The sequence below is a fragment of the Oncorhynchus keta genome, unplaced genomic scaffold (genome assembly GCF_023373465.1).
Source record: "Oncorhynchus keta strain PuntledgeMale-10-30-2019 unplaced genomic scaffold, Oket_V2 Un_contig_15706_pilon_pilon, whole genome shotgun sequence".
NCBI classification, from domain to species: domain Eukaryota; kingdom Metazoa; phylum Chordata; class Actinopteri; order Salmoniformes; family Salmonidae; genus Oncorhynchus; species Oncorhynchus keta.
The window spans coordinates 26,387-37,059 of NW_026279467.1; the positions used below are offsets into that span (position 1 = coordinate 26,387).

The window sequence follows — 10,673 nt, forward strand, 5'->3', positions numbered from 1 at the left end:
GTCAATGGGGAGAATGATTTCGTCCGTCAATGGTGAGAATGATTTCGTCCGTCAATGGTGAGAATGATTTCGTCCGTCAATGGTGAGAATGGTTTCGTCCGTCAATGGTGAGAATGGTTTCGTCCGTCAATGGTGAGAATGGTTTCGTCCGTCAATGGGGAGAATGGTTTCGTCCGTCAATGGGGAGAATGGTTTCGTCCGTCAATGGGGAGAATGGTTTCGTCCGTCAATGGGGAGAATGGTTTCGTCCGTCAATGGTGAGAATGGTTCTTGCCTTCCTTCCGATCTCCGAGCGAGTTAACGCTCCTCCGAATTAGCAGGATGTTCCTCCGATCACGCCGACATGATGTGAACGCGGAAATAGCTACAGAATTATTGGCTTTAGCAACATTAGCGTTAGCATTAGCTACAGCTCCATCCTATACGTCTCCTGTCTGTCCTCGAGTTGTTTTGAGGCTCCTCTAGTTATCATTAGCGTTAGCATTAGCTACAGCTCCATCCTATGTCTCCTGTCTGTCCTCAAGTTAATTCGGGCTCTACTTATCAGCTGCATTAGCATTAGCATTAGCTACAGCTATGTCCTCTCATTTCTTGTTTCTCTTCAGGTTAACTAGTATTAGTAACATTAGCATTAGCGGCCATTAGCATTAGCTACAGCTACATCCTCTCTGTGCTTGTGTCTCTTCAGGTTAACTAGTATTAGTGATATTAGCAACCTTTAGCTACAGCTACATCCTCTCTGTGCTTGTGTTTCTTCAAGTTAATAACAAGTATGGTTAACAAGTATTAGTGACGTTAGCAACCATTAGCATTAGCTACAGCTACATCCTCTCTGATCTTGTCTCTTCAGGTTAACTAGCATTAGCAACCATTAGCTACAGCTACATCCTCTCTGTGCTTGTGTCTCTTCAGGTGAACTAGTATTAGTGACATTAGCATTAGCCTCCATTAGCATTAGCTCCAGCTACATATCCTCTCTGTCGTCTGTTCTCCCCAGGTTGCCCTGAGTCAGGACGACCTAACAGTTCTGTTGAGGATCCTGATGGAGAACATTGGAGAAGCCAGCGGTCTGCCGCCAGACCAACACACCAGCCCCGACGCGACAGCCCTGACGCACAAGACCACGCCGATGCTCAAAACAGACTACGCCAAAGGTCAGAGGTCATGTGTGTAGTAATGTTATCGACGTGAGTCCCGAGCGCGTTAATTCTTCTGAGCACGTTTCTGTTCTGTCGTCGTTCCTTCAGACGGTGTAGAGAACACGGTTGAACTTCCAGAACGACAGGAAGAAGAGGAACCCCTGGAAACCATGACGTTTATCTTCAACATAGAGTCCCTGGGACTGGTCCTGTACAGCAATGACCCAAAACAGGTACGTACCTATAGGTGATGTAGCCCAGTCTCAGTTCCAATGACCTAAAACAGGTACGTATCTATAGGTGATGTAGCCCGGTCTCAGTTCTAATGACCCTAAACAGGTACGTATCTATAGGTGATGTAGCCCAGTCTCAGTTCCAATGACCTAAAACAGGTACGTATCTATAGGTGATGTAGCCCAGTCTCAGTTCTAATGCTCCTAAACAGGTACGTATCTATAGGTGATGTAGCCCAGTCTCAGTTCCAATGACCTAAAACAGGTACGTATCTATAGGTGATGTAGCCCAGTCTCAGTTCTAATGCTCCTAAACAGGTACGTATCTATAGGTGATGTAGCCCGGTCTCAGTTGTAATGTATTCTCTGGAGGAACGGGGGGGAATTGGGCCTGTACAGCGCTTGGCGTCAGTTAATGACAGTCATTTACTCTTAATGTCCTCTCTGCTCTCCAAGCCCTGGATAATTACATAAAGCCATGATTAGGGTGAAGAGTTTGAACATCTACCAAACACCAGTCATTACTGTCCAAAATGACTCTGTGGTAATGACCTTGTAATGACTCTAGGTAGGGGTCTGCTGATTGGTTAATGGACAGATTGTAATGACTCTCGGTAGGGGTCTGCTGATTGGTTAATGGACAGATTGTAATGACTCTCGGTAGGGGTCTGCTGATTGGTTAATGGACAGATTGTAATGACTCTCGGTAGGGGTCTGCTGATTGGTTAATGGACAGATTGTAATGACTCTGGTAGGGGTCTGCTGATTGGTTAATGGACAGATTGTAATGACTCTGAGGTAGGGGTCTGCTGATTGGTTAATGGACAGATTGTAATGACTCTAGGTAGTGGTCTGCTGATTGGTTAATGGACAGATTGTAATGACTCTAGGTAGTGGTCTGCTGATTGGTTAATGGACAGATTGTAATGACTCTAGGTAGTCTCAATACTACTGGGTTGTGTTCCCCCAGGGGTCTGCTGATTGGTTAATGGACAGATTGTAATGACTCTAGGTAGGGTCTGCTGATTGGTTAATGGACAGATTGTAATGACTCTATGTAGTTCCCCCAGGGGTCTGCTGATTGGTTAATGGACAGATTGTAATGACTCTAGGTAGTTCCCCAGGGGTCTGCTGATTGGTTAATGGACAGATTGAATGTCTTTGTTTCCCCATTTCCAAGGTAACGGCTGTGTCTCAACACCAGGAGAGGCTGTGTCTGGGGGAGTTGACCTTTCACCTGATGAAGGCTTCAGGGAAGATGTTTAATAACGGGTCCATGGAGGTCTCTACCATCCTCACAGCCTGCACCCTGGACGACATGAGGACAGGCGTACAGAGAGTTACCTCACGGTGAGACGTGACACCATGTTGTCGTTGGGAGAGTTACGGCTGGGGTGGAGGCTACCTCAGGTTAAACTACTGAATTATACTGCTGGGTTGTGTTCTGGACAGTACCAGTCGGTCTGTGCAATACTACTGGGTTGTGTTCTGACAGTACCAGTCGGTCTCAATACTACTGGGTTGTGTTCTGACAGTACCAGTCGGTCTCAATACTACTGGGTTGTGTTCTGTACAGTACCAGTCGGTCTCAATACTACTGGGTTGTGTTCTGTATAGTACCAGTCGGTCTCAATACTACTGGGTTGTGTTCTGTACCAGTCGGGTCAGTCTCAATACTACTGGGTTGTGTTCTGTACCAGTCTGGTCGGTCTCAATACTACTGGGTTGTGTTCTGTACCAGTCGGGTCAGTCTCAATACTACTGGGTTGTGTTCTGTGTAGTACCAGTCGGGTCAGTCTCAATACTACTGGGTTGTGTTCTGTACAGTACCAGTCGGTCTCAATACTACTGGGTTGTGTTCTGTGTAGTACCAGTCGGGTCAGTCTCAATACTACTGGGTTGTGTTCTGTGTAGTACCAGTCGATCTCAATACTACTGGGTTGTGTTCTGTGTAGTACCAGTCTGGTCGGTCTCAATGTATCGATTGTTGTATTGATTGATTGTGATATGTAACCTCACGTTTGCCCAAACCCCTCAGGATGCTGGGTAAGCGTCAACTAGGCTGTCGAGTTCTCTCCTCTGCAAGCCATGATAGACGTGGCGTACACGCAGAGGCCGGCGAGCGCCAGGTGGTGGCGGTGGTACAGAAGCTCCATCTGTGCGCCAGCGCCGAGTTTCTCATGGCAGTGGCAGACTTCTTCATCCAGGCCCTGCCCCAGAGCTCTGCCCAGGACGTGCCCACTAACACCAAGCTAGCCCTGCCAGGCCTGGCCAAGACCTCCCAGCTACCCCAGCTTCGGGATAGAGCCAACACTGACCCCAGAACAGGTAAGGGGAGAGAGAGAAAGATCAGAGAGAGGGGGGGGGGGGATAAATGACAACCAGAAAACTATACAGCCGTTCAATGCTCATAGGATTTCCTTTTGGTGTGGAGTTATGGTATTGTGATGGTATTGTGATGGCTACAGTGTGTTGGTGTGGAGTGATGGTATTGTGATGGTTACAGTGTTTTGGTGTGGAGTGATGGTGTTGTGATGGTTACAGTGTTTTGGTGTGGACTTGATGGTATTGTGATGGCTACAGTGTTTTGGTGTCCTCTTGATGGTATGGTGTTGTGATGGCTACAGTGTTTTGGTGTGGATTCTGATGGTATTGTGATGGCTCCCAGTGTTTTGGTGTGGATGTGATGGCTACAGTGTTTTGGTGTGGAGTGATGGCTACAGTGTTTTGGTGTGGAGTGATGGAATGGTGATGGCTACAGTGTTTTGGTGTGGACTCCCTGATGGCTACAGTGTTTTGGTGTGGAGTGATGGCTACAGTGTTTTGGTGTGGAGCTCTTTGATGGCTACAGTGTTTTGGTGTGCAGATGATGGCTACAGTGTTTTGGTGTGGATGATGGTATTGTGATGGCTACAGTGTTTTGGTGTGGAGTGATGGTATTGTGATGGCTACAGTGTTTTGGTGTGGAGTGATGGTGTGGTATTGTGATGGCTACAGTGTTTTGGTGTGGAGTGATGGTATTGTATTGTGATGGTTACAGTGTTTTGGTGTGGAGTGATGGCTACAGTGTTTTGGTGTGGAGTGATGGTATTGTGATGGCTACAGTGTTTTGGTGTGGAGTGATGGCTACAGTGTTTTGGTGTGGAGTGATGGTATTGTGATGGCTACAGTGTTTTGGTGTGGAGCTGATGGCTACAGTGTTTTGGTGTGGAGTGATGGTATTGTGATGGCTACAGTGTTTTGGTGTGGAGTGATGGCTACAGTGTTTTGGTGTGGAGTGATGGTATTGCGATGGCTACAGTGTTTTGGTGTGGAGTGATGGTATTGTGATGGCTACAGTGTTTTGGTGTGGAGTGATGTTGTGGTATTGTGATGGCTACAGTGTTTTGGTGTGGCTCACATGGTATTGTATTGTGATGGTTACAGTGTTTTGGTGTGACCAGTGATGGTGTTGTATTCTGATGGCTACAGTGTTTTGGTGTGGAGTGATGGTATTGTATAGTGATGGCTACAGTGTTTTGGTGTGGAGTGATGGTATTGTATTGTGATGGTTACAGTGTTTTGGTGTGGAGTGATGGTATTGTATAGTGATGGTTACAGTGTTTTGGTGTCGTGTATAGTGATGGCTACAGTGTTTTGGTGTGGAGTGATGGTATTGTATTGTGATGGTTACAGTGTTTTGGTGTGGTGTATAGTGATGGCTACAGTGTTTTGGTGTAGAGTGATGGTATTCTATTGTGATGGCTGCAGTGTTTTGGAGTGGAGTGATGGTATGGTATTGTGATGGCTACAGTGTTTTGGTGTGGAGTGGTGGTATTGTGATGGCTACAGTGTTTTGATGTGGAGTGATGGTATTGTGATGGCTGCAGTGTTTTGGTGTGGAGTGATGGTATTGTGATGGCTACAGTGTTTTGATGTGGAGTGATGGTATTGTGATGGCTACAGTGTTTTGATGTGGAGGGATGGTCGTGATGGCTACAGTGTTTTGGTGTGGAGTGATGGTATTGTGATGGCTACAGTGTTTTGGTGTGGAGTGATGGTATTGTGATGGCTACAGTGTTTTGATGTGGAGTGATGGTATTGTGATGGCTACAGTGTTTTGATGTGGTACCAGTCTGGTATTGTGATGGCTACAGTGTTTTGATGTGGAGTGATGGTATTGTGATGGCTACAGTGTGTTGGTATGGAGTGATGGTATTGTGATGGCTACAGTGTTTTGATTTGTACCAGTGATGGTATTGTGATGGCTACCAGTGTTTTGATGTGGAGTGATGGTATTGTGATGGCAACAGTGTGTTGGTATGGAGTGATGGTATTGTGATGGCTACAGTGTTTTGATGTGGAATGATGGTATTGTGATGGCTACAGTGTGTTGGTGTGGAGTGATGGTGTTGTGATGGCTACAGTGTTTTGATGTGGAGTGATGGTATTGTATAGTGATGGCTACAGTGTTTTGATGTGGAGTGATGGTATTGTGATGGCTACAGTGTTTTGGTATGGAGTGATGGTATTGTGATGGCTGCAGTGTTTTGGTGTGGACTGATGGTATTGTGATGGCTACAGTGTTTTGGTATGGAGTGATGGTATTGTGATGGCTACAGTGTTTTGATGTGGAGTCTGATGGCTACAGTGTTTTGGTATGGAGTGATGGTATTCTGATGGCTACAGTGTTTTGATGTGGAGTGATGGCTACAGTGTTTTGGTATGGAGTGATGGTATTGTGATGGCTACAGTGTTTTGATGTGGGTGATGGTATTGTGATGGCTACAGTGTTTTGATGTGGTTGTGATGGTATTGTGATGGCTACAGTGTTTTGATGTGGAGTGATGGTATTGTGATGGCTACCGTGTGTTGGTATGGAGTGATGGTATTGTGATGGCTACAGTGTTTTGATTTGGAGTGATGGTATTGTGATGGCTACAGTGTTTTGATGTGGAGTGATGGTATTGTGATGGCAACAGTGTGTTGGTATGGAGTGATGGTATTGTGATGGCTACAGTGTTTTGATGTGGATGCGGTGATGGTATTGTGATGGCTACAGTGTGTTGGTGTGGAGACTTCTTGATGGTATTGTGATGGCTACCAGTGTTTTTGTATGGAGTGATGGTGTTGTGATGGCTACAGTGTTTTGATGTGGAGTGATGGTATTGTATAGTGATGGCTACAGTGTTTTGATGTGGAGTGATGGTATTGTGATGGCTACAGTGTTTTGGTATGGAGTGATGGTATTGTGATGGCTGCAGTGTTTTGGTGTGGACTGATGGTATTGTGATGGCTTTGTGATGGCTACAGTGTGTTGGTGTGGAGTGATGGTATTGTGATGGCATTGTGATGGCTGCAGTGTTTTGATGTGGAGTGATGGCTACAGTGTGTTGGTATGGAGTGATGGTATTGTGATGGCTACAGTGTTTTGATGTGGAGTGATGGTATTGTGATGGCTACAGTGTTTTGGTATGGAGTGATGGTATTGTGATGGCTACAGTGTTTTGGTGTGGAGTGATGGTATTGTGATGGCTACAGTGTTTTGATGTGGAGTGATGGTATTGTGATGGCTACAGTGTTTTGGTATGGAGTGATGGTATTGTGATGGCTACAGTGTTTTGGTGTGGAGTGATGGTATTGTGATGGCTACAGTGTTTTGGTGTGGAGTGATGGTATTGTGATGGCTACAGTGTTTTGATGTGGAGTGATGGTATTGTGATGGCTACAGTGTTTTGATGTGGAGTGATGGTATTGTGATGGCTACAGTGTTTTGATGTGGAGTGATGGTATTGTGATGGCTACCGTGTGTTGGTATGGAGTGATGGTATTGTGATGGCTACAGTGTTTTGATTTGGAGTGATGGTATTGTGATGGCTACAGTGTTTTGATGTGGAGTGATGGTATTGTGATGGCAACAGTGTGTTGGTATGGAGTGATGGTATTGTGATGGCTACAGTGTTTTGATGTGGAGTGATGTTATTGTGATGGCTACAGTGTGTTGGTGTGGAGTGATGGTATTGTGATGGCTACAGTGTTTTGGTATGGAGTGATGGTGTTGTGATGGCTACAGTGTTTTGATGTGGAGTGATGGTATTGTATAGTGATGGCTACAGTGTTTTGATGTGGAGTGATGGTATTGTGATGGCTACAGTGTTTTGGTATGGAGTGATGGTATTGTGATGGCTGCAGTGTTTTGGTGTGGACTGATGGTATTGTGATGGCTACAGTGTTTTGGTATGGAGTGATGGTATTGTGATGGCTACAGTGTTTTGATGTGGAGTGATGGCTACAGTGTTTTGGTATGGAGTGATGGTATTGTGATGGCTACAGTGTTTTGATGTGGAGTGATGGCTACAGTGTTTTGGTATGGAGTGATGGTATTGTGATGGCTACAGTGTTTTGATGTGGAGTGATGGTATGGTATTGTGATGGCTACAGTGTTTTGGTGTGGAGTGATGGTATTGTGATGGCTACAGTGTTTTGGTATGGAGTGATGGTATTGTGATGGCTGCAGTGTTTTGATGTGGAGTGATGGTATTGTGATGGCTACAGTGTTTTGGTATGGAGTGATGGTATTGTGATGGCTACAGTGTTTTGGTGTGGAGTGATGGTATTGTGATGGCTACAGTGTTTTGGTATGGAGTGATGGTATTGTGATGGCTACAGTGTTTTGATGTGGAGTGATGGTATTGTGATGGCTACAGTGTTTTGGTATGGAGTGATGGTATTGTGATGGTTACAGTGTGTTGGTATGGAGTGATGGTATTGTATAGTGATGGCTACAGTGTTTTGATGTGGAGTGATGGTATTGTGATGGCTACAGTGTTTTGGTGTGGAGTGATGGTATTGTGATGGCTACAGTGTTTTGGTATGGAGTGATGGTATTGTGATGGCTACAGTGTGTTGGTGTGGAGTGATGGTATTGTGATGGCTACAGTGTTTTGATGTGGAGTGATGGTATTGTGATGGCTACAGTGTTTTGGTATGGAGTGATGGTATTGTGATGGCTACAGTGTTTTGATGTGGAGTGATGGTGTTGTGATGGCTACAGTGTGTTGATGTGGAGTGATGGTGTTGTGATGGCTACAGTGTTTTGGTATGGAGTGATGGTATTGTGATGGCTACAGTGTTTTGATGTGGAGTGATGGTATTGTGATGGCTACAGTGTTTTGATGTGTGGTTTTGAGTGATGGCTGTGTTTTGATGTGTGATGGCTACAGTGTTTTGGTATGGAGTGATGGTATTGTGATGGCTACAGTGTTTTGGTATGGAGTGATGGTATTGTGATGGCTACAGTGTTTTGGTATGGAGTGATGGTATTGTGATGGCTACAGTGTTTTGATGTGGAGTGATGGTATTGTGATGGCTACAGTGTTTTGATGTGGAGTGATGGTATTGTGATGGCTACAGTGTTTTGGTATGGAGTGATGGTATTGTGATGGCTACAGTGTTTTGGTATGGAGTGATGGTATTGTGATGGCTACAGTGTTTTGATGTGGAGTGATGGCTACAGTGTTTTGGTATTGTGATGGCATTGTGATGGCTGCAGTTTGTTGGTATGGAGTGATGGTATTGTGATGGCTACAGTGTTTTGGTATGGAGTGATGGTATTGTGATGGCTCTGTTCTTATGGAGTGACCTGGTAGTTAAATAATGGCTACATCTCTCTCTACCCTCCATACCAAATATCATTCTGATTCTTGCAGTGTTTTGATGTTAAATGAAGGTTACATCTGTGTTGGTATACCAAATATCATTCTGATGGCTACAGTGTTTTGAGTTAAATGATGGTATTTACATCTTTTACCCTCCATACTAAATATCATTCTGTTCTTAACAGTGTTTTGAGTTAAATGATGGTATTGTGACCCTCCTACAGTGTTTTGGTATTAAGTGACCTGGTAGTTAAATGGTTACAGTGTGTTGGTATCCATACCAAATATATTCTGTTCTTGATGGCTACAGTGTTTTAATGTGGACTGATGGTATTCTACCCTCCTACAAATATCATTCTGTTCTTAAGTGACCTCCTAGTTAAATAAAGGTTACAGTGTTTTATGTGGATACCAAATATCATTCTGTTCTTAAGTGATCCTGTTAAATAATGGCTACAGTGTTTTCTATGGATACCAAATATCATGGCTGCAGTGTTTTGACCTCCTAGTTAAATGATGGTATTACATTGTCTACCCTCCATACTTTTCTATATTCTTGGTTCTTTCATACCTCTAGTTAAATAAAGGTATACCTTTCCTCTCTCTCTACCCTCCATACCAAATATCATTCTGTTCTTAACCGACCTCCTAGTTAAATAAAGGTTACCCAATATTAGGATATGTTTGGTGGTGGGGTGATGTTCCTCCTCTCTCTCCCCTCCATACCCAATATTAGGATATGTTTGGTAGTGGGGTGATGTTCCTCCTCTCTCCCCCAGGCTCCAGTCCCAGGACCAAGCTGCGTGCGGTCATACTAGACCCAGAGGTGGTGTTTGTGGCTAACCTGATGAGAGCTGACGCTCCGGCGCTGGTTGCCTCCTTCCAATGTGACTTCAGTCTGATGCTAGAGCCTGGGGGAGGGCCCCCTGGGGGAGGGCCCCCTGGGGGAGGCCCCGGGGCCCCTGGGAGACAAAGCATGACGGCCAACCTCAGAGAGCTCAAAGTTCTGGCCTGTCCCTTCATCAGGACCAATGAGACCAAGGTGGTCACTACGGTGAGCATAAAATAGCTTTTAATAGACTTTTTTTTTTTTGAAGACCCTCGACACTGCATCGAATGTCACTCCTGAAAAGCATCAGCTGGGATATAAGCATGATTCAAAGCTATTTCCTGTTGCCTTTTTAATACGTTTTCCTTGAAAGGATATTTGAATTGAATCCAACTCCCTAAATGCTTCTTTCTCATTGGTCTTCAGGTGCTACGTCCGTGTTCTGTCTTCCTGGAAACCAAAACCCACCCCAACCAACCCGTTTCCGGCTGTGTGACTGTGGAGGAAGTCATTATCAAAGTAGGTTGCATCCCTTCTTTGCCAAGTTAGTTTGGTTAAAAATGTTATGGCAGAGTGTACCAATGTGCTCTGAGTAGGAGGTCTTCACGGGTCCAAATGGACCTGGGGCTTTCCCACCCGGACTTCATTTGCATAAATAATAAACATTTATGTATAATAGACTAATATCTGCCGTAGCTAGGTTATTTATTATCAAATATGATTACGTAATACTTGGCTTGGACTGCATCAAACCAGGACGAGAGTTAGCTAGCTAGGCTAACAACCAAAGGACGAGAAGTTAACGTTAGCTTAGCTAGGCTAACTGAGGCTGCAT

General features: G+C 44.8%; 1 protein-coding gene across 1 annotated transcript in view; it reads left to right on the forward strand.

Annotated features, from left to right (window-relative positions):
• Window positions 1-10,357, forward strand: part of LOC118383767 (intermembrane lipid transfer protein VPS13C-like) — a gene marked incomplete at its 3' end in the record, with an annotated part of 35,276 nt that extends 24,919 nt beyond the window's left edge. Inside the window, exons 9-14 of the mRNA XM_052502511.1 lie at window positions 998-1,154; window positions 1,248-1,372; window positions 2,553-2,722; window positions 3,411-3,700; window positions 9,789-10,063; window positions 10,265-10,357. Of these exons, the coding sequence (XP_052358471.1) occupies window positions 998-1,154; window positions 1,248-1,372; window positions 2,553-2,722; window positions 3,411-3,700; window positions 9,789-10,063; window positions 10,265-10,357 (1,110 nt within the window). The remainder of the gene's footprint in view (window positions 1-997; window positions 1,155-1,247; window positions 1,373-2,552; window positions 2,723-3,410; window positions 3,701-9,788; window positions 10,064-10,264) is intronic.
• Window positions 10,358-10,673: the final 316 nt, after the last annotated feature.